A 23,837-nucleotide genomic window follows, 5' to 3' on the forward strand; every position below is an offset into this window, starting at 1 on the left:
TGATAGTCCAATAGCAAAGATAACTGCTGATACTCACCCCTGCCCAGAATTGGTTGTTTTGCTGAAACAGAAAGAGGAGTAGGAATGCACACTGTTCAACTCCCCAGCAGAGTAGAAGAGGTTTTACTATCTAGTAACTTCAGAATAGCCACACCAGATCAGACCAATAGGCCAATCTACCCTGATAACCCTCCCCGGGCTGGAGGAGAGGAATGAGCGGCACTAGTCCTATCTTCTAAAAGGCCCAGTATTCCAGTGCTGGCCTCATCAATGCCGTAGACATAGGTAATATCTCCTTGGTGCTTCTCTAACACCGTAGCTCTTATACTATGCTGAGATCCCTTCACAGCGAAGTACGTTTCTTATTTATAGATATCTGGGTCTCCTCTTTTGTTCTGCAGAAACAAGCCACGTGTTATTCCCACTCAGATGACATGAGGCAAAATTATTCTAACAGCAAAGGAGGCAGCCAAACTATCCTTGCTAAGACATAATTTACCCTGAGTTCCTAGGACTGTTGCCAAGAACAGTGCATTCCGTGTGATTTTGGAAGGATCTCTTGGGATAGCTCCATGGTGCAATGCATTGTGGGTGATTTCAAAGACCCTCTTGCAAGATCATAGAATCATAGAATATCAGGGTTGGAAAGGACCTCAGGAGGTCATCTAGTCCAACCCCCTGCTCAAAGCAGGACCAATTCCCAAGTAAATCATCCCAGCCAGGCCTTTGTCAAGCATGACCTTAAAAACCTCTAAGGAAGGAGATTCCACCACCTCCCTAGGTAACCCATTCCAGTGCTTCACCACGCTCCTAGTGAAATTTTTTTTCCTAATATCCAACCTAACCCTCCCCCACTGCAACTTGAGACCATTACTCCTTGTTCTGTCACCAGGTACCACTGAGAACAGTCTAGATCCATCCTCTTTGGAACCTCCTTTCAGGTAGTTGAAAGCAGCTATCAAATCCCACCTCATTCTTCTCTTCTGCAGACTAAAAATCCCAGTTCCCTCAGCCTCACCTCATAGGTCATGTGTTCCAGCTCCCTAATCATTTTTGTTGCCCTCCGCTGGACTCTTTCCAATTTTTCCACATCCTTCTTGTAGTGTGGGGCCCAAAACTGGACACAGTACTTCAGATGAGGCCTCACCAATGTCGAATAGAGGGGAATGATCACCTCCCTCGATCTGCTGGCAATACCCCTACTTATATAGCCTAAAATGCCGTTAACCTTCTTGGCAACAAGGGCACACTGTTGACTCATATCCAGCTTCTCGTCCACTATAACCTCAAGGTCCTTTTCTGTAGAACTGCTTCCTAGCCATTCGGTCCCTCGTCTGTAGCAGTGCATGGGATTCTTCCGTCCTAAGTGCAGGACTCTGCACTTGTCCTTATTAAACCTCATTATGTTTCTTTGGCCCAGTCCTCTAATTTGTCTAGGTCTCTCTGTATCCTATCCCTACCCTCCAGCATATCTACCACTCCTCCCAGATTAGTGTCAGATATTAGTGTTAGATATTTCACGGGTGTCCAAAGGAACTGTGGAGAGGACTTTGGGATATCTTTCAGGTGCAATGCATTGTGAGCGATGTCAAAGACTCTCTTGCAGGATATTTCATGGGTGCCCAAAGGAACTGAGGAGAGGACAACATCCCATCAACCCTGGCAATCTCATGTAAGACTCCCAAATATGTGTTCACCTGGGGACCTTCTGAGGTAGCTCCCAGCAGAAGTGCCTTCTGAGTCTGGCCTGCCTCATTGCTACCCTGGGGGCTGTGGGAGAGGAGGTCAACCTGCTATAAGCCTCTGGAGATTTTCATAGGCCCTGCGGAGTGGGAGGACTTTCCATGCTGCCTTCGCAACATGGGCAAACTCAGACAGTGCTCCTTGCAGGCATGGATTGGTAATCTCTGGTACTTACACTCTTGTCATCAAAGCTGCCATCGCCAACATTGCTGGTGTTTTCGTTACCGGAGCCCTGCAAGATGGGGAATGTTTATTATGTGTATTGTGGTAACACCTATAGGGCTCCAACGGATATTCCATCGAGCCAGTGGGGCCATGGACAATTTATAGCATTTGGGGATGCAGGGCATTGATTCCACTGCTTCTCTGAACAATTTACACTGGTGGGAACCTGGCCCCGTTGATTCCTATGCAACTTCAGCAAATTTACATCAACTGAGGATCTGCCTCAAGATCATTCTCATCCACTGGTGGAACCCAAGAGATAATCCTCAGTAAAGCTTCGATATGCAAGGCTGCAGATTTGTTATACAAAGCCGGAGTGATGGGATAAAAGGGGTCCGGACAGCAGTTGCGTAGAGAGTTTTGCCGGCAAACGGTTGGGCTGTTAGTGAGCAGCAATGAAGCATACCATTGAGGCAAAGCATGACAGTCCAGTAGCAAACATAACTGCTGATACTCACCCCTGCCCAGAATTGGTTGTTTTGCTACAACAGAAAGAGAAGTTAGGAATGCACACTGTTCAACTCCCCACAAGGTAGCAGAGGTTGTACCATGTAGTACTTTCAGAACAGCCACACCAGATCAGACCAATAGGCCAATCTATCCTGATGACCCTCCCCGGGCTGGACTAGAGTCAGCCATGCTATCCTTGCTAAGACATCATTTACCCTGAGTTCCGAGGACTGTTGCCAAGAGCAGTGCTTTCCGTGTGATTTCGGAAGGATCTCTTGTGAGAGATTTAATGGGTGCCCAAAGGAACTGTGAGATTCTTCATGCCTGTCCAGTGGACTTGTAGGAGAAGAGATCATCCTCCCACGAGAGCATGGGAAATTCTCATGAGGCCCCCAGTGGGGATGGGCACGTATCCCAAAACTCTTGGGATAGCTCCCTGGTGCAATGCATTGTGGGTGTTTGTCAAAGCTCCTCTTAAAAGATATTTCATGGGTGCCCAAAGGAATTGGGGAGGGGACAATGTCCCATCAACCCTGGCAATCTCATATAAGTGTCCCAAATACGTGCTCACCTCAGGACAGACTGAGGTAACTCCCAGCAGAAGTGGCTGCTGAGTGATATCAAAAAGCCTTTTCTGGCATGTCTCATTGCTACCCCAGGGACTGTGGGAGAGGAGGTCAACCTGCTGTAAGCCTCTGGAGATTTTCATAAGCCCTGTGGAGTGGGAGGACTTTCCATGCTGCCTTCGCAACATGGGCAAACTCAGCCAACGCTCCTCGCAGGCAAACGTTACCAGATATCAAACTGGTTGAAACAGGGTCCATTCACTGGTGCATGTGAAGCTACATGGCATGGAGAGGGAATCTCTGCTACTTACGTGGTTGTAGTTATTGCTGCCTGAGCCCACGTTGCCGTTGTTTTTGACCCTGGCGCCCTGCAAGATGGGGAATGTTTATTATGTGTATTGTGGTAACAATTATAGGGCTCCAACACATATACCATCCACCCCGTGGGACTATGGACAATTTATAGCATCTGGGGGTGTGGTGTATTGATTCCAGTGGTTCTCTGGACAATTTACACCAGTGGGAACCTGGCCCCGTTAATTGCTGTGTTAGATCAACTGGGGATCTGCCCCAACATCATTCTCATCCACTGGTGGAAACCAAGAGATAATCCTTGGTAAAGCTGCGACATGCCAAGGCTGCTAATTTGTTATACAAAGCTGGACTGATGGAATAAAAGGGGTCAGGATGGCAGTTGCGTAGAGAGTTTTGCCAGCAAAGGGTTGGGCTGTTAGTGAGCAGCGATACACAACACTATTGAGGCAAAGCATGATAGTCCGATAGCAAGGATAACTGTTGATACTCACCCATGACCAGAACTGGTGGGTTTGCTACAACAGAAAGAGGAGTTAGCAATGTCACTGTTCAACTCCACACCAGAGTAGCAGAGGTTGTACCATCTAGTAATTTCAGAACAGCCACACCAGATCTGACCAATAGGCCAATCTACCCTCATGACCCTCCCTGGGCTAGGAAGAGAGGAATGAGCAGCCCTAGTCCTATCTTCTAAAAGGCCCAGTATTCCAGTGCTGGCCTCATCAATGCCACAGACATAGATAATATCTCCTTGGTGCTCCTCTTACACCGTAGCTCTTATACTATGCTGAGATCCCTTCACAGCTAAGTAGGTTTCTTCTTCACAGATATCTGGTTGGTCTCTATTATTCTGCAAGAAACAAGCCACATACTATTCCCAGTCAGATGTCATGAGGCAAAATTGTTCTAATAGCAAAGGAGGCAGCCAAGCCATCCTTGCTAGGACATAATTTACCCTGAGTTCCTAGGACTGTTGCCAAGAGCAGTGCATTCTGTTTGATTTTGGAAGGATCTCTTGTGAAAGATTTAGTGGGTGCCCAAAGGAACTATGGGATACTTCATGCCTGTCCAGTGGACTTGTAGAAGAAGAGATCATCCTCCCATGAGGCCATGGGAAATTCTCATGACCCCCCGAGTGGGGACGGGCATTTATCCCAAAACTTTGGGATATCTCCCAGGTGCAATGCATTGTGAGCGATGTCAAAGACTCTCTTGCAGGATATTTCATGGGTGCCCAAAGGAATTGAGGGGAGGACAACATCCCATCAACCCTGTCAATCTCATGTAAGCCTCCCAAATATGTGTTCACCTGGGGACCTTCCGAGGTAGCTCCCAAAAGAAGTGCCTTCTGAGTGATATCAGAAAACTTCGTCTGGCCTGTCTCATTGCTACCCTGGGGGCTGTGGGAGAGGAGGTCAACCTGCTATAAGCCTCTGGAGATTTTCATAGGCCCTGCGGAGTGGGAGGACTTTCCATGCTGCCTTCGCAACATGAGCAAACTCAGACAGTGCTCCTCGCAGGCATGGATTGGTAATCTCTGGTACTTACACTCTTGTCATCAAAGCTGCCATCGCCAACATTGCTGGTGTTTTCGATACCGGAGCCCTGCAAGATAGGGAATGTTTATTATGTGTATTGTGGTAGCTCCTATAGGGCTCCAACGGATATTCCATCGAGCCAGTGGGGCCATGGACAATTTATAGCAGTTGGGGATGCAGGGCATTGATTCCACTGCTTCTCTGAACAATTTACACTGGTGGGAACCTGGCCCCGTTGATTCCTATGCAACTTCAGCAAATTTACATCAACTGGGGATCTGCCTCAAGATCATTCTCATCCACTGGTGGAACCCAAGGCTGCAGATTTGTTATACAAAGCCGGAGTGATGGGATAAAATGGGTCCGGACAGCAGTTGCGTAGAGAGTTTTGCCGGCAAACGGTTGGGCTGTTAGTGAGCAGCAATGAAGCATACCATTGAGGCAAAGCATGACAGTCCAGTAGCAAACATAACTGCTGATACTCACCCCTGCCCAGAATTGGTTGTTTTGCTACAACAGAAAGAGAAGTTAGGAATGCACACTGTTCAACTCCCCACAAGGTAGCAGAGGTTGTACCATGTAGTACTTTCAGAACAGCCACACCAGATCAGACCAATAGGCCAATCTATCCTGATGACCCTCCCCGGGCTGGAATAGAGTCAGCCAAGCTATCCTTGCTAAGACATCATTTACCCTGAGTTCCGAGGACTGTTGCCAAGAGCAGTGCATTCCGTGCGATTTCGGAAGGATCTCTTGTGAGAGATTTAATGGGTGCCCAAAGGAACTGTGAGATACTTCATGCCTGTCCAGTGGACTTGTAGGAGAAGAGATCATCCTCCCACGAGAGCATGGGAAATTCTCATGAGGCCCCCAGTGGGGATGGGCACGTATCCCAAAACTCTTGGGATAGCTCCCTGGTGCAATGCGTTGTGGGTGTTTGTCAAAGCTCCTCTTAAAAGATATTTAATGGGTGCCCAAAGGAATTGCGGAGGGGACAATGTCCCATCAATCCTGGCAATCTCATATAAGTGTCCCAAATACGTGCTCACCTCAGGACAGACTGAGGTAACTCCCAGCAGAAGTGGCTGCTGAGTGATATCAAAAGGCCTCTTCTGGCCTGTCTCATTGCTACCCCAGGGACTGTGGGAGAGGAGGTCAACCTGCTGTAAGCCTCTGGAGATTTTCATAAGCCCTGTGGAGTGGGAGGACTTTCCATGCTGCCTTCGCAACATGGGCAAACTCAGCCAACGCTCCTCGCAGGCAAACGTTACCAGATATCAAACTGGTTGAAACAGGGTCCATTCACTGGTGCATGTGAAGCTACATGGCATGGAGAGGGAATCTCTGCTACTTACGTGGTTGTAGTTATTGCTGCCTGAGCCCACGTTGCCGTTGTTTTTGACCCTGGCGCCCTGCAAGATGGGGAATGTTTATTATGTGTATTGTGGTAACAATTATAGGGCTCTAACAGATATTGCATCCATCCAGTGGGACTATGGACAATTTATAGCATCTGGGGGTGTGGTGTATTGATTCCAGTGGTTCTCTGGACAATTTACACCAGTGGGAACCTGGCCCCGTTAATTGCTGTGTTAGATCAACTGGGGATCTGCCCCAACATCATTCTCATCCACTGGTGGAAACCAAGAGATAATCCTTGGTAAAGCTGCGACATGCCAAGGCTGCTAATTTGTTATACAAAGCTGGACTGATGGAATAAAAGGGGTCAGGATGGCAGTTGCGTAGAGAGTTTTGCCAGCAAAGGGTTGGGCTGTTAGTGAGCAGCGATACACAACACTATTGAGGCAAAGCATGATAGTCCGATAGCAAAGATAACTGCTAATACTCACCCATGACCAGAACTGGTGGTTTTGCTACAATAGAAAGAGGAGTTAGCAATGTCACTTTTCAACTCCACACCAGAATAGCAGAGGTTGTACCATCTAGTACTTTCAGAACAGCCACACCAGATCAAACCAATAGGCTAATCTACCCTGATGACCCTCCCCCAGCTGGAAGAGAGGAATGAGCGGCACTAGTCCTATCTTCTAAAAGGCCCTGTATTCCAGTGCTGGCCTCATCACTGCCGCAGACATAGGAAATATCTCCTTGGTGCTCCTCTAACACCATAGCTCTTATACTATGCTGAGATCCCTTCACAGCTAAGTAGGTTTCTTATTCACAGATATCTGGGTGGGCTCTATTATTCTGCAAGAAAGAAGCTACATACTATTCCCAGTCAGATGACATTAGGCAAAATTCTTCTAATACCAAAGGAGGCAGCCAAGCTATCCTTGCTAGGACTCAATTTTCCCTGAGTTCCTTGTATGGTTACCAAGAGCAGTGATTCTGTGTGAGAGATTTAGTGGGTGCCCAAAGGCACTGTGGGATAGTTCATGCCTGTCCAGTGGACTTGTAGGAGAAGAGGTCATCCTCCCATGAGGCCATGGGAAATTCTCATGAGACCCTCAGTGGGGATGAGGATGTATCCCAAAACTCTTGGGACATCTCTCACGTGCAATGCATTGTGAGCGATGTCAAAAACTCTCTTGCAGAATATTTCATGGATAACTAGAGGAACTGAGGAGAGGACAACCTCCCATTAACCATGGCAATCTCATGTATTCTTCTAAGGTAGCTCCCAGGAGAAGTGCCCTCTGAGTGATATCAAAAAGCTTCTTCTGGCATGCCTCATTGCTACCCCAGGGACTGTGGGAGAAGAGGTTAACCTACTATAAGGCCTGGTCTACACTAGGGTGGGTGGTCGAACTAAGGTACGCGACTTCAGCTACGTGAACAGCGTAGCTGAAGTTGAACTACCTTAGTTCGAACTTCTTACCTGTCCAGACGCTGCGGGATCGAGGTCCACGGCTCCCCCGTCGACTCCGCCACCGCCATTCGTGGTGGTGGAGTTCTGGAGTCGACAGGAGCGCGTTCGGAGTTCGAACTATCGCATATAGATTAGACGCGATAGTTCGAATTCCGAGAAGTCGAACGCTACGCGTCGACCCGGCAGGTAAGTATAGACCTACCCTAAGCCTCTGGAGATTTTCATAAGCCCTGTGGAGTGGGAGGACTTTCCATGCTGCCTTCGCAACATGGGAAAACACAGCCAACGCTCCTCGCAAGCATGGAGAGGTAATCTCTGGTACTTACGCTGTTGTCTTTATAGGTGTCATCGGCTACGTTGCTGGTGTTTACACTACCGGAGCCCTGCAAGATGCGGAATGTTTATTATGTGTATTGTGGTAACAGCTATAGGGCTCCCACGGACATTCCAGCGACCCCTAGTCCTTTCTCCTAAAAGTCCCAGTATTCTAGTGCTGGCCTGATCAATGACGTAGAAATAGGTCATATGTCCTTGGTGCTACTCTAACGCTAGTGGGAACATGGCTCCATTGATTCCAATGAAGCTATGGCAAATTTACATCAACCGGGCATCTTGCCCCAACATGCTGGAAACCAAGAGATAATCCTTGGCAAAGCTGTGACCTCCCAACACTGCAAATTTGTTACCCCAACCTGACTGATGGGGTAAAGAGGGACAGGAAGTCAATTGCCTAGATAATTTTACCAGCAAAGGGTTTGGCTGTTAGTGAGCAGTGATTCAGGATGCCCTTGTGGCAAAGCCTGGTAGTCCAATAGCAAAGATGATTGCTGATAGTCACCACTGACCAGAACTGGTTGTTCTGCTCCAACAGAAGGAAAAGTTAGCAAAGCGTACTGTTCAACTCCCCACCAGGGTATCGGGGGTTGTATCACTGAGTAACTAAACAATTTCCACACCTGATCAGAACAATGGGCCAGTCTATCTTGGTATTCCTGCCTAAGCTGGGGCAGAGAAATGAGTCCATCTAGCCTGGTTTCTAGGTGCAGTGCAGTGTGTGTGATTACAGAAATCCCCCCTCTTGAGATATTTGATGGGTTCCCAAGGGAACTGTGAGTTGTCAACCTCCCATCAGCCCCTAGCAATCTCCCATAAGCCTCCTGTAACCTACTCTCTGTTCTCACGGGATGGGGACCTTCTAAAGTGGCTCCGAGCAGCAGTGTCTTCTGGGTGATACTGGAAATCCGCTTGTGGCGTATTTATAGCAGAGCAGGGGAATTGTGGCAGAGGTGGTCAACCTGCCATAGGCCTGTGGAGATTTTCATAAGCCCCCTGCAGCAGGTGGCATTTCTAAATTGCTTTTGTAACATGGAAATGCTCCTTGCTTGGTAACCTTTATTGAAGCTACCAGAGCCCTGTAAGATGAGGGGTATTTATTATGTGTATTACGGTAACTTCTAGAGGCCCCCTCCTGATTATCCATTGACCAAATGGAGCTACAGACAATTTACATCATCTGGGGGAGCTGGCCTCCTTGACTCCAGTAGTTGTATGGAACATTTCCAACACCTTGGCCCTGCTCCTAACATCATTCTACCCAATCCTGGAAACCTGTTCAGCCCCCACCAGGCTACCAGAGGTCACGTCATGCAGTAACTTAAGAACTGCTGCTCCTGATGAGACCGATGGGCCAGCATAGCCTGATATCCTGCCGGGGCTGAAACAGAGGAACGGGCCCCTCTGGTCTGGTATCCTGCCTCCTACATGGGCCCGTTTTGCAGTGCTGCCCTCATGGTGTGTCTGTGCAGTACCAGGCATAAGGTGCCCTGATTCCAGTTGGGTCCACGTCTGTCCCTCGCTCTCTGTCTGTTGAACACCCGGCACAATAAATCCTCACCAGAGTGTGGGCAGGGACTGTCTCTCCTGTGTCAGGGCAGCGCCCAGCAAAATGGGGTCCTGATTTCAGATGGATCCTCTAAGTGCTACTGTAATATAAATAATAGGTACATCATCTCACCAGTCGAGCTGCTCTGGGGCTCTCCAGGGAGAGGAGCCCGATGAGGAAAGCGGCCACGTACGACACCTTCATCTTTGCGTCTTTCCTCTCTCTGGAGCGGAGTTGTTTCTGGTCTGGCACGCTGAGTGGGAGATGGCAAGGCTGAGCACTGTATTTATACTGTATGCTGGGCTGGGCACTTCCACCACCTTGTTCCAACCCCTGATAACGTGATTGCCGTGAGAGCCAATTGCTTCCTTCTCCTCCCCATGTCCCTCCCATTCCTCTTTCCCCTGTCACATCCTCATTCCCTCTTAATCTTTCTTCCACCACATCCTGCTGTAGCCCAGACTTTCATACTCACTTTCTCATTCTGCAGCAGCCCCAGGTTTTTGAGACTCAGAAGAGGCTGAGCGAGGTCAGGCCGGTGGTCGTTGGCCTGGAGCACACATCTGAAAATGGGAAGTAGGTTCCTAAGTCGCCCAGGCACTTTGTGTTGATATAATTGAAGTGGTACAACTCCCCTAATGGTATTGCTTATTACCATATGGAATTATTATGTAAGCTGTGTCTACATTACTGCCTACATCGGCAAAACGTATGTCACTCAAGGGTGTGAATATTCCACTCCCCGAGCGACATAAGTTACACTGACATAAGCACTAGTGTGCGCAGAGCTATGTTGGCAGGAGAGTTTTTCCTCCTGACATAGCTTATGCTGCTCGCGGGAGTGGGTTTTTTTTATATTGAAGGGAGAGATCTCTCCCGTCGGCATAGAGTGTCTTCACCACACACAAGTGTAGACATGGCCTAATTGTTCTTTCTCACTCCTGGAGTGAAGTGGTTTTATGAAACTGTGACGTTGCCCTCTATATGTTTATGGAAATATGCTTATGAGTGTAAATATGACTGGAATGTGCTTTGTGCTAGATATGCCATGTAACATATGTTTGCAAAGGTTATGATCTACCTAATATATTCATCTGATTTTTAGGCATGTATCATTTTTATTTCTGAAGTTAGGAGCATTGGCTCTATGCTTATATTTGAAGTGTTTGCTATAAGAAACACATAAGGGAGGTTTGGTCAACATATTGTGAAGGGACAATTCAAGTATTGGGAGTGCTTAACTAACAATGAACTTGTAAAGATGCCAATCCACATCTGAGCTTTCCTGCGAATGTTCAAACTAACTTGTAAACAATGGTGTCGGCTTGCAAAAAGCTGAATCATTCATGGACATGTGACTTGCCCAGGTGGCTACAAACTCCATCTTGTTGCTGTGATTTTGCACAGAAGAACAAAGGGGTTTCCATCCACAAAAGAGAGTATAAAAGGCCCTGGAAGCCTCTCCATTTTTATCTTCAGGTGGCTCAAGAGACGGCCTCTCCACCCTTAAAGAGATTCCCAAAAGAAATTGGAATGAATGACTGTAACTACGGGGGTCTGAGTGATTGCTGGACCCAACATTGGTCTGAAAAGGATTGTACCTGAGATGACATTTAGAATGAGAAGTTAGTATTTGTAACTAGAGACTTAGTGTATTAAGTTAGCCTTGCGTATTTTGATTTATTTTACTTAGTAACTTACCTTGCTCTGTCTGTTATTACTTGAAACTACTTAAATCCTACTTTTTATACTTAATAAAATCACTTTTGCTTATTAATGAACCCAGAGTAAGTGATTAATACCTGGAGGAGCAAACAGCTGTGCATATCTCTCTATCAGTATTATAGAGGGCAGACAATTTATGAGTTTACCCTGTAGAAACTTTATACAGAGTAAAACAGATGTATTTGGGGTTTGGATCTCATTGGGAGCTGAGTGTCTGGGTGCTGGAGACAGGGGCACTTCTTAAGCAGTTTTCAGTTAAGTCTGCAGCTTTGGGGGTGTGGTTCAGACCCTCGGTTTGTGTTGCAGCAGGCTAGTGTATCTGGCTCAACAAGGCAGGGTTCTGGAGGCCCAAACTGGCAGAGAAAACGGGCTCAGAGGTAGACTCAGCACATCAGGTGCCAGTCCCAAGGGGGTCTCTGTGACCGAACCCGTCACAGAGGCGTAGTCGGCAGGATCTGTGCACAGCTGATTGCTTTGAGATACTGGTAGTGATTTTAAATGAGTGTTGATTGTGGTGGCTTGAGAATAAACAAAGTGATTACTGGTTTGTTATTTTCTGTTTGTTTATTTCAGGTGAGGGAAATAAAGCACGAGAAAGCAGGAAAATGACTACCAGTGAGGCAGCTACAAAACTAGAACGGGCCAGAGTGGAAGCGGAAGAGAAGGCAAAGGACCATGAGTTTCAGATGAGGCTCAAAGAAGCAGAGGCAGCCAGGGAGGAAGCTGCTCACAAAAGACCCATGGACTTAAAAGACAAAGAAATTGAGGCAACTTGCTCAGGAGGAGAAGGCAAGAGAATGGCAGCTAGCCCTGGAGTTAAAAGACAGAGAAATACAGACCCAAATTGAAAGCCAGGAGCATGAACTGGTTGTAATGGGGTGGAAGAGACAGAACCCTTCAGCAGCTGGCTCTGCTTCCCCAAAAATCTACAAATGGGAAAGATTATGCCCGCAGTATGATGCATCCAGTGATATTGCTGAATATTTCATCACCTTTGTGAGACGGTGCACCTTCCATGAAATTCCTGACGATCAAAAAATGACTAGTTTAGTTGCAAAATTGACTGAGAGAGCTCTGGACATATCCAATAAGACATCTATTGCTGATGCTTCAAACTATGGTAAATTTAAGGAACTGGTTTTGAAACAGTTTCAGATTACACCTGAAACCTACGGAGTTAAATTCAGGAGTTTTAAGAGGGGATCTGGATTAAGTAATGGGGCCTATTTAAATGAAATGAGAGATCTGTTAGATAAGTGGGTGAGGGGAAAAGGTATTACAAGCTTGGAAGTAATGTGTGATTTGGTTACACAGGAATATGGGCAGTGATGATGTAAAACAATATTTGTGGGACAAAAAGGTGGGTGCAGTGGAGGAATTAGTTGAGTTTGCAGACTCTTACGAGCAGTCACAAACTGCAATTAAACATAAATCACTGGCAGAGGGGTACAGGGTCGGTGGAAAGCAGAATCATCGTTTCACCCTTGGGAAAAAGGAGGCTGGACGTTCACCTCCCCCATTCCCCTGTTACTTGTCCTAAATCTCCTGTACAAGCAGAGGAGCCCAAGAGGTGCTATCATTGTAAGTCCACTGAGCACCTGAGGAATAAATGTCTGAGGCTAAGTTGGAACAGGCAGCAGGTAACACATGAAGCTGCTGCTTCCCAGAGCACAGGGGTATCCTGGGCTACTGCCTCTTTCCACACAGGATTTGTAAAGGTTGCTTCTACACAGCCAAGCAGTGAGCCTATGCATGCTGTGAAGCTTAATGGCAAAGTGCTCCAAGGATGGAGAGTGAAGGGTCTGTCCTAGCTGGTAGCTGTGAGCCCACAGCTGGATCAGGGTCACCTTCCCTTTTGGGGGACACAGGGGTGTCTACCTCAGAGGGGAGCCCAGAGAGGAAAGTCCAGATGGAAGGTGCGGGGGGACTGGAGGGTCTGCCCACCTTTTGTAGGGAGGCTTTTCCCCAGAAGAAGGGTGAAGGATCTGCATTTGAAATGCCAGCCCCCTCACCTGTGGATCAGGTTTTAAGGGAAGACTGGGGGTCAGAACTATGGGAGGGGAGAGTCCTCGCAGCTGACCTTTTGGGAACAGAGAGTGGGGTGACAGAGGGGATCTTACCAGTCCAAAGCTTTCCATTAAAAATGTTGTTCCTGCTACCCTTGTAAAAGATAAGTCTGTCTCTTCAGGGCTGGGGAAAGAAAAACGTTGCATTTGGGAAGCTTCACAAGGGAGTGGGGTCCAACCCAAAGAAATTCCAGAGGGAGGGGTCGAGGGCAGGCATGGCTGCAGTGCATCCTTTCCTCACCAAAACCTCAAGCACATGCCTGAGTTGAGAGCCTTCTCCAGAAAGGCAGGAAGATCTGTGTCTGAGCCCCTATCATGGTACACAAAGGGATTAAAAAATGCAGTGGACACCGGGCAAGCCAGGCTCTGTGAACGGAATCTGTCCGTCATAAATTGTCTGTTAATCTTGTGTCCTTTCATCTAGCGCTCAAGAGAAAGGAGTGAATACTGCAGAAAGGTTGTGGGGCCACGTGCCATGATACCCATCCCCTGGCTCAGGCCCAGCTCCCATCCAGCTCCCCCTGGGGCTCCCACAGCCCCCCTGGCAGCAAGCAGCGGGTCACCACAGCTCCCCACTGCCCTTCCCTGCCATGCAGCCAGCAGCCAGCAGCCAGCAGGGGCAGGGACAGCCCTGCTCAGAGCACGTCTAGCTTGGGGGTGCAGAGGAGGCAGCAGGAGCGGTGGGCAGGCGGCGCCGAGTGCTTCAGTGTGGATTTGGGACAATGACCCAGGAGACACCAGGAGTCTATGGGGCAGAGGAGCCCCCAGGGCCTGGACTGTACCGGAGCCCTTTCCCCCTGAACATCTGCTGCGGGTGCAGAAGGATCGAGCAGGGTCCCATTGGCTCAGGACGTGTCCGTGGGAGGCCATGAAACCCTCGGTGTGAAGGGGGCAGAACGTGCATCACCCACAGGATGCGTGCGGATCTGGGTCCCTTCATGGCCGGGTCACCTGCTGAGCCACCTGCCGAGTTCCCTGGAACTGAGCGAGAGGGAGGGAAAGAACCGAGCTGTGTAATGTGCCAAGAGATTTCGCTCCCACCCCCCTGAGAGCTCTGAGGAACTGCACCCGGACACTCTGCACCGCCTGTGCCCAGGCAGTTATCCAACTGCTTCCTTCTGGGGAATGCCGGACGTTGCTCTTGAAAAGGAGACGGTCTCACTGCTCCCATATGCAACATTTCCTGGCTGCTGCAGCTCCCGGGGTGCGAGATGCCCCTTCCTGCTCTGCTGCTGTGCAACAGGGGATGTATAAACTGGGGAAGTCTCTCTCCAGCCTGCCAGGGCCCCAAACCCCTCGACGTGCCCGGAATCCCCCTGGCAGCACTGGCTGTGATGTTCCCAGGCTTGCAGCCCTACAGCACCCTGGGCCCACAGGCTCTGGCCTCCAGGGCAGTGGGACAGGTGGGCAGCCCCAAAGTCATGGAACCCAGGCAGAGGCGGCTCCAGGCCCCAGCACGCCAAGCGCATGCTTGGGGCGGCAAGCCACGGGGGGCGCTCTGCCGGTCGCCGGGAGGGCGGCAGGCAGGCAGCCTTCGGCGGCATTCCTGCGGAGGGTCCGCTGGTCCCGCGGGACCGGCGACCGGCAGAGTGCCCCCCACGGCATGCCGCCGTGCTTGGGGCGGCGAAATGTCTAGAGCCGCCCCTGAGCCCACGGTACACAGGGTCTGGGCTCTAAGGCAGTCCCAGAGTCATGGACCCCACGACCTTCTCCCTCATGGCAAATTTCAGCATTTCAGGTTCTGCCCCAAATGGGAACCCAGCCGGGTTTTGAGCTAGTGACTCCTCCCGGCAGTGGAATCCCCGTTCCCCACACAGCTCTGGGTGCCGGGCCTGCTCCTGTTTACAGCTGGGGTTAGGCACCGGGACAGTCAGGCACTGGCAGTGCCAGGGATACATTTAGACCCTGCCGTGCTTTGGGGACGCTAAAGAGGCCACAGGCAGCTGGCCTGGACTAAAATACTAAGCAAAGGTCTCTGAAAGAAACGCCCCAAAAGACCCCAGGGCAAAAAAACCTCAAGAGTGGAAGGAAGTTGGAGATTTTTGCAGTGTACCTCTGGACAACCTGTGCACAGGATAACCTCCCACCCATCTCTCTGTCTCTCCTACGCCTGGGCCTGGCCAGCCCGGGCGGCGTGTTTGTAAATATATTTTTGAAAAAGGGAGGGGGATTGCAGGTGGATCTATCCCCGGTTGTAGCAAAACCGGGCAATAAAAAAAATTAAAAAAAATATATGTGTAACTAACAGCTAAAAAAAATTGAACTGTTAAAACACCAATTGGCAATGCATTCTGTCCAGGTGGTAAGCCTAACAGGGAATGATTGTAAGTAATTTTTTTTAAAAAGGTTAAAAATTAACTCTGTAGTTACTAAAGAAAATTCAGTAGAAAAACTTTGTACAAATGTTAAAAAAAAAGATGTTATAAAAAATTCTTGGTTTCTTTGCAGCCATTCTAAAAAAAATGGGCCCTTTTCCATAAAAAGTCTGTAAATAAATCCAAGCAAAAAAACTATTTAATTAAAATAATTTAGCTATGTACATTTTAGTCAAATTAAAGAAAACATACGGGGTGTCTATTGAAATTTAAACACCCCAAATTGTATAAAAAAGATTAAAAATATATGTGTAGTGTATATCGTAAAAGGAGTAAAAGGAATGCAAATATGCAATGCTACTTAATTAAAATCCTATTAGGCTCCAAAGGGCTACAATAGTTGGTGTTTTCCTTTTTAAATTACTGTGTGTTTTTAAAAATAATAGTTAAAAGTAACAGGCAATCAAAATTCTGGTAAAAGTTAATTGTTTTCCTTTTAAGTAAAAGTTTAACCCGTGAATGGCTCTGAATCTAAAAGCCAGCCAGTGTGCTGGTGTGGGTTGCTTAATTAATAAAATAAAAGCCACTAAAACGTAGCCTGCCTACAAAACAAACACAAAAACATATGGGGGTAATTCCTCTGTCTTGCCTGCAATCAGCAAGGGTATTTGTATAAAAAAAACATATTTTACACAATGACTAATCGCTCCAGAAGGGGTAGGAATATTTTTTTGTCTTTTAGAAAATTTAAAAAAAGCTAATGCCAGCTAAAAAGCAATCCAACATACCATGCATACTGGCACAATAGAAATTGTGTTCTGTGTCTATGTCCTTATGCTGTTTGTCTTGTGGCTAAAATTGTTATGTTTAATTTTCTGTAGGGCAGCCTAGTTCAAAACCAAATAAAAGGGTTAGCGCTAAATGCAAATACTTGTTTTATCCAACTTAAAACACAAAGTGATTTAAATACTCTCAGGAAATACTAAGCTTCGAATATATGTGACAAAGGCTGCGCAAAGCTAAGAAATGTTCTTTGAAGGGCCCTGTTTCAAGCAACGGGGGGAATGATTGCGGCAGTTAACAAAACTGGGTATGCACCTCATTTTAATTTGCCTGGTAGTTGGTGTTTTTCCATCTTCGTAATCTTGGATCTGTTGTTTTCCTTTTCCAAAACATCCCAGCTCCGGAGACGGTTCTCGCTGTTATCTTTGCAGCCCTGTGCTCACTTAGTTCTTTTCTTTCTCACAACTGGGGTGGGTGGGTGTTGGACCTCCCCCACCCCATTCTCTCTTGGCAGGTAGCAGCTGGCCCTGGGCTGGAGTTCTCTTATCTTTGCTCTAAGTTGGTTAGTTTGTAGTAATAAATTCATTCGTTCTCTGCTTTTTTTTCCATTTTGTTTGTTTCTCTTTCCCCTCGGCCTCTCATACCTACTTGCAATAGTGTTGGCCACATAACAGTGCAAATCTGCCTTTCCTGTAGACTCACTAAGGGAAAAGGGTCAGCAATATAATATTGGAATAATACTGCCAGCAACATAATATTTAAAAAGCCGTTAAAGCTAGAAAAGCAGCACAACCTTCCTGGGGGCCTTATGTAAATATTCAAATTAATTTTATCCAAATGTCTAAATGTTGTCATGATAAAGATGTGTTAGTTTTAATTGATGTATTTTCAAACTGGATTAAGGCCTTCCCTTGCAAAAGGGCAAATGCCAAAAAGGTTGTAAAATTGTTGCTTAAGAATTTTGTACCACAATTTAGCATCCGTGTAAATATCAACAATGACCGTGGAACTCATTTTACTGAACAAATTGTAAAGAAGTTATGTGCATCCTGGAAGACCCAACACAACCTCCACTGTCCCCACCACCCTGCAAGCTGCCAGGACAGTAAAACGTCAAAATAAAATTCTAAAAAAACAGACTGGCCAAAATTTGTGCAGACAAACTTATGTGGAGGCCAGGAAATAATTAATAAGGATTTGAAGGGATCTTAAATGCATGTTAGTTAAGTTAGCATGAGTTAGGCGAGCTGTGATCCTAATGACGTGAGATTTGTAGAAGTAAGATAATGTAAGACAGAGTGAACTGTGTGAAAGTTATTATGACCTTGCAATATGCAGTCTTGCTTTTTTTCTAGTAGTGAGACAAATAAGATAGCAAAGAGGCTTATGTATAAACAAATGCAAATGTTTTCTTTTACTGTCTCCATTACTGTTAGCTATTGTCTGTAACAAAGGTATAAATGCTTGTAGTAATTGTTTACTAATTGAGAGAGACCTGTCCGGGACAAGGGGCAACCCTGTTTCCTAGGACACTCCCTCCCTCTATTGTAATTACTAGAGAAAGAATAAAGTATTTAATTTTGCTGCACCCAAATAAAGCGAGAACTGAGTTTTTCTCCGACACTTAAAATGGCCAAATGCCCTGCCATTAGCATTAATAAGCATAAGGGCCACTCCCAACCAAAAGACTGGACTTAGGCCACATGAGATCCTGACAGGGCGCCCAATGCAACTACCGGCTGCACCCCCACTGGCCCTTGTCCAAATAGACATTCATTTAATGAATGACACAATGCTTAATTACTGCCAGGCACTAATAAAATGTGTCAGGTCTTTTTATACACAAGTAAAAGAAGCACTACCCAAAACCCCTAAACAGCCCTGCCACTCCTTGGAACCAAAAGACTGGGTCTACGTAAAGGTCCACCAGCAAAAGACTGCTTTGGCTCCACGCTGGAAAGGCCCTTACCAAGTCCTGCTAACTACCAACACTGCTGTAAGGTGCCAAGGACTGACCGCCTAGACCAGGGGTCGGCAACCGGTGGCTCGCGGCTCGCCAGGGTAAGCACCCTGGCGGGACGGCCCGGTTTGTTTATCTGCCGCGTCGGCAAGTTTGGCCGATCGCGGCTCCCACTGGCCGCGGTTCGCGGTCCCAGGCCAATGCGGGAGGCAGGAAGCGGCGCAAGCCGAGGGATGTTCTGGCCGCGGCTTCCTGCCTCCCGCATTGGCCTGGGACCGCGAACCGCGGCCAGTGGGAGCCGCGATCGGCCGAACTTGCCGACGCGGCAGATAAACAAACCGGGCCGGCCCGCCAGGGTGCTTACCCTGGCGAGCCGCGAGCCACCGGTTGCCGACCCCTGGCCTAGACCCACGCTTCTCACTGCCAGAAGGCCCCTCCACCTCAAAATGACCCTCCAACTGCTGATCAGCCTGTCCCTCCTTTTAATACTTTTTCCTCCTTCTAAAGAGCGAAAAAAAAAGAACAAGGTGACGTGCTGGTAATCTCTCCCTTGTCCACTAATAGAACCACCATACATTTACCATCTGCTAAAGGAACCCAGTTATTACAGGATAAAGTGCTGGTAACTTCTCCCCGGTACAGGGCCGGCTCCAGGCACCAGCCCAGCAAGCAGGTGCTTGGGGCGGCCAATGGAGAGGGGCGGCACGTCCGGCTCTTCGGCGGCAATTCGGCAGCGGGTCCCTCTTGGGGCGGCAAAAACCCTGGAGACGGCCTTGCCCCTGTATGATGAAGAAAAAAAAGTTTGTTCCACTAAAATTGCCAAAGTCCAGGGATTCTTAACTACAAAAAACATTAAAAATTGGCCCTGGTAAAAAAACCCAAAGTATCGGCAGGGAACCTGGCAGGGAAAAACGTGTGGGAACCATGCTTGGGACTGTGGTATTCAGTGGTGGTTTGGGTTTATTCTGGGGACTGGGCTCTGTGCTTTCAGACAAGTACCTTCAGCATGTATAGCCCTCCCTAACTGACTTTCAAATGATGAATACCAAAGGTGCCTTGCTGCCATGACCACTCCCCCCGCCATTACCCTCACTACCACTACCATCCCGTAACACATCCTAATACAAACACTGTATACTGTAATGAAACCCACTGGCCAAGGCCCTTACCCCTTAGTGATCCATACGGAATGGTGCCAATAGTGCAGCAGCAATTTGGAACATTTACAAAGGCCAACCATATAATAATAAATTAAAGCAACTGGAAAAGGCCACAGGTCTTATTATTAAAGCACAATAATCCAAGTACGGGCTGGGGTTGGTAAATTACATGTTATTTCCACCCTTAGCTCAATGACCCAAAAGCTGTTGACAAAAATGGTGTTAAATATCACTAAGGCAAAAAATAAATTGCAGTAAAATCTGGCATGTTTAGAAAAAAAGGATTTTCTAAATGACCAGTTTATGGCCATTAAAAGTAATCTTGAGCATCAAGCGTGGCCTACCGCCCTTACAGTGCTTCAGGAATGCCATCTATTTTGTGGCCATAAAAACATACTTAAAAAATGTTTTGGGTGAAAGTGCAAATGTTTGCAGTGCTGTTTCCAAGCATATGGGTCGGTTGGAGGGGTGTGGGCTTCCATATACTGAATCTTGCCGAGTCCAAAAAAAAAAGCATGTAAAATTAAATAATTCACCAAAATATTTAAAAAAATAAACTACCTGGTATGCCTAATCAATTTATAGTCAGTGCTCCTAAAATAACACCCAACGTTTAAATAAAAATAGGGAGTCAATGGACACTCTGGCCATTAAAATCCCCACAACTTCAGTGTGTACATAAACTAAAGCCCAAAAAAGTTGTCACTGTTCATGACAATATTGATTACAAAAATATAAAACAAAAAACGACCCTGACAGGACACCTGTTTTTCCAAGCTAATAATAGCTTTGTGTACGTTAAGGCAACCACTTTGCAAGACATATATTTTAATCTCACCACTGTTGCAGGCAATAATATCATTTATTGGTCTGCAAATAAAATTCTGCAATCAGCCCTTAGGTTCCAAATACCCTTTAATTAAACTGTCTTAGCACCTAATTAATCCCAAAATTTGCTTTTACTCCTACCAAAGGTTCAAAATATCTCTAAATTACAAAAGCAAATTCAGATACTCCAAAACATATATCAAATTAAAAAGTATGCTTTTCTTACAGCCTATAAAGTGTCTACTTTATATACTAAGTATTAAGGTTGTTCAGCAACCCCATCATATTAGTACAATAAAAATGTTAATGCTTTTATTGTTGTTGTTTAGTTTAGGGTTAAGTTATTGTTGTTATAAAAATGTACTAATAATAGCACTTTCCATGTTCATACTAACCATCCTTTGTTATTGTATTCAATTAAACCCAAAAGGTTATACCATGTAAGCTAAAATAAAAAATACAAGGTTCAATAAAAATAAAGGTTTAAAATTAATAATTGTGCTAAAAGCACAAAAAGGCAGAGTGTGGAAGTTGGGTTTAAAACAAATATAAGGAAGTTCTTCTTCACACAGTGCACAGTCAACTTGTGGAACTCCTTACCTGAGGAGTTTGTGAAGGCTAGAACTATAACAATGTTTAAAAGGGGACTGGATAAATTCATGGTGGCTAAGTCCATAAATGGCTATTAGCCAGCATGGGTAAGGAATGGTGTCCCTAGCCTCTGTTTGTCAGAGGATGGAGATGGATGGCAGGAGAGAGATCACTTGATCATTGCCTGTTAGGTTCACTCCCTCTGGGGCACCTGGCATTGGCCACTGTCGGTAGACAGGATACTGGGCTAGATGGACCTTTGGTCTGACCCGGTACGGCCGTTCTTATGTTCTTATGGGAAAAGAGCAGACATCTTAAGCCTGCCAGGAAGAGCAAGAGTCAGGCTAACTCTAACAGCTAATAACACAAGACTTCCTGGCAGGTCCTGGTCGAGTGAAAAAGAACTGTAAAAGATGCTGGTTTTTGACCTTGTGTTAAATAAGAACAGAATGCAGACTGTAGCAAAAATTGCTAAAAAAAGGTAAATTATTAAAAAATACGTATAAACAAAATGCAGTTGTTGATCATTACTATATGTCACAAAAGGCACAAATGCTTGCCTTAATTGTTGACCTAACGACGACCTGCCTCGGAAGGGGAACCCCTGCCTGTAAGTACTCTCCCCGTGCAAATATTAAAAAAAAATAAAGCGGCCTCTAGCATATTGCAACCAACCTCAAAGTAAAAACTCGTTTTTCTCCCACAGTGTCTCCAAGTTCATTGTTGGGTTAAGTGTTTCTTGATTGGGCACTGACTGAGAATAGTCTTTTCTCAGGAAGCCGACCAACTCCTTCACTACAGCCTACTTAGAATCAAACAAGGATGTAGCCAATAGTCATAACTTCGAATACAAAAACAAGACATGCATACAAATAGGATTAATACGTTCAGTAGATCATGACCTTTACAGAGATGTGTTACATGGCATATGTAGCATAAAACACATTCTAGTTATGTTATATATATATATACACATACAAGCTGGATGGACCCCACCCTTCCAGGAGACCTCACCCCCACGTTTCCCTGAAAACCTGATCCACATTTTAAATGCAGACTTTTCACCCTCCTCCTGAGAAAGACCCTCCCTACAAAAGGTGGGAGGACTCTCTGGCCCCCCTCACCTTCCGTCTGGGCTTCCCTCTCGGTCAGACACTCCTGTGTCCCCCGAAAGGGAAGGTGACCCTGGTCCAGCTGTGGGCTCACAGCTACCAGCTATGGCAGACTCTTCACTGGCCAGCAAAATCCACTGAGGTTGGGTTTGCTTCCAGCTACAGAGATCTTGGGCTCTGTGGTCCAGTGGTCACCAGGACCCCAACTTCCACCTTTGGGACACACGCCTCTGTGCACCCCAGGGCAGACCCTGCCCTCTGCTGACCTGCAACTTCCTGGCAGTCAGCAGCCGGGTGGCCTCCTTGCTACAAGGTGGATCGTTCCCCTCCCCCGGGGAAATGATCATGGGACAGGAGCTGGCTTCATCCAGCCCCTCCCTCTTGAACTTGCCTGGAGCCCTGGGGCCACAGGAACCGGCTACAACCATCCCTGCCCCCAAAGCTGCATTTTTTACTGCTACAGAGAAATCTAAGAGACACCCTCCCACTCCCCCTGCAGTCCATGTGACTCCCCCTCCTCGGGCTTTTAGCACAAGATTCCTTCTCCCTGCTAACCAACTTTGGGACCGACCGATTCTGCCACATTAAAGAAATCATTCCCCAGTAGAAACGGTGCAAAATTGTGTGCCACCGTGGCAACAGTCAGTTCAGCCTGCAAACCCTTATTTTGCATGTGTAGTTTAGCTAAAGGTGCAGGGACTTTGTAACCCCCGACCAGCTCTAATTCTGCTAGCTTCCTAGGCAATAAGTCCCTCTCCTGGATCAGGTCCCTCCTGACCACAGAAATCTCAGCACCTGTATCTCTTAGGTCAAGAAGCACTTTTCCATTCATTTTAACAAATCAGGGGTCCTCTAGATCCTTTCAAGAGCCGCCCGTACCCAGCGAGGTAGCGCGCTGAGAACAGAGCGCAGCCACTTCAAGCAACAGGAGAGATCAGGTGTCCAATCAGTGCTGAGCAACAGCTGCCCTGACGGATTTTAAGAACAAAATCAAATAAAATGAATGGACGATTTCAGTTACTGTGTCGTGTCCTCAGAATAGAATCTGTCCCGTGCTCTGTTCTGTCACATGGTGACATGCCTGGAGTCATTTATAAGCACCAGGTGTAACCTCTGAGTAGTCTTGGAAGAATTAGAAGTTTGATAACGAGCTCTTTGATCTCTCAGAGAAAGGTCTAAGGATGCAACTGCTGGAAGGTGAAGCTAGTTACATTCAGAAGGGAAAGGGGTGGATTTTTAACAGTGAGGATAACGAATCACTGGAATCTCTTACCAAGAGGGGTGGGGATGGGACGTCTTTCTAAAAGATCCGCTCGAGGGATTATTTGGGGTCCATTCTCAGGCCCGTGTGATACAGGAGGTCAGATGAGATGATCACAATGGTCCCTTCTGCCTTGGAATCTCGGAGTCTAGTGCATATTATGCCCCCTGGCTACTGACATGTTCTGAAATAGCCGACAGAGCTGAGATAAAACAAACGGGAAAAATACACACAAAAGGGAAAACCCAAGTCCAACGGACATTTCGCAAAGAAATTTTGGAACGACCTTAAATGAAGTGAAATTGTTTGTTTCAAAACATTTCCTCAGCTGGGGCAGGGACTGTCTCTCACTGTGTCTGGGCAGGGTCTGGCACAATGGACCCTGATCTGTTGGGGTCTATCCGGGCACTTCTGTAATATAACTAATGACAAGTCCCCACAGCCCTGGAGTCTGGGGGAGCAGCACCTCCGGGAATCTTTTCCAAGC

General features: G+C 46.9%; 1 protein-coding gene across 2 annotated transcripts in view; it reads right to left on the reverse strand.

The window, feature by feature from the left end:
* Window positions 1–23,535, reverse strand: part of LOC123352214 (N66 matrix protein-like) — a 34,761-nt gene extending 11,226 nt beyond the window's left edge. The window contains exons 1-13 of one of the 2 annotated variants that reach the window (XM_044992047.1): window positions 23,363–23,535; window positions 10,025–10,112; window positions 9,682–9,802; window positions 7,994–8,050; window positions 6,688–6,711; window positions 6,193–6,249; window positions 5,324–5,347; window positions 4,848–4,904; window positions 3,791–3,814; window positions 3,296–3,352; window positions 2,427–2,450; window positions 1,919–1,975; window positions 38–61 (exon numbers count right to left, since the gene is read on the reverse strand). In XM_044992047.1, coding sequence (XP_044847982.1) covers window positions 38–61; window positions 1,919–1,975; window positions 2,427–2,450; window positions 3,296–3,352; window positions 3,791–3,814; window positions 4,848–4,904; window positions 5,324–5,347; window positions 6,193–6,249; window positions 6,688–6,711; window positions 7,994–8,050; window positions 9,682–9,802; window positions 10,025–10,032 — 534 coding nt within the window. In that variant the 5' untranslated portion in view covers window positions 10,033–10,112; window positions 23,363–23,535. The remainder of the gene's footprint in view (window positions 1–37; window positions 62–1,918; window positions 1,976–2,426; window positions 2,451–3,295; window positions 3,353–3,790; window positions 3,815–4,847; window positions 4,905–5,323; window positions 5,348–6,192; window positions 6,250–6,687; window positions 6,712–7,993; window positions 8,051–9,681; window positions 9,803–10,024; window positions 10,113–23,362) is intronic. The other variant, XM_044992048.1, reaches the window with a different exon arrangement.
* Between the last annotated feature and the right edge of the window lie 302 nt (window positions 23,536–23,837).

Source organism: Mauremys mutica, chromosome 17, assembly GCF_020497125.1.
Source record: "Mauremys mutica isolate MM-2020 ecotype Southern chromosome 17, ASM2049712v1, whole genome shotgun sequence".
Taxonomy (NCBI): Eukaryota; Metazoa; Chordata; order Testudines; family Geoemydidae; genus Mauremys; species Mauremys mutica.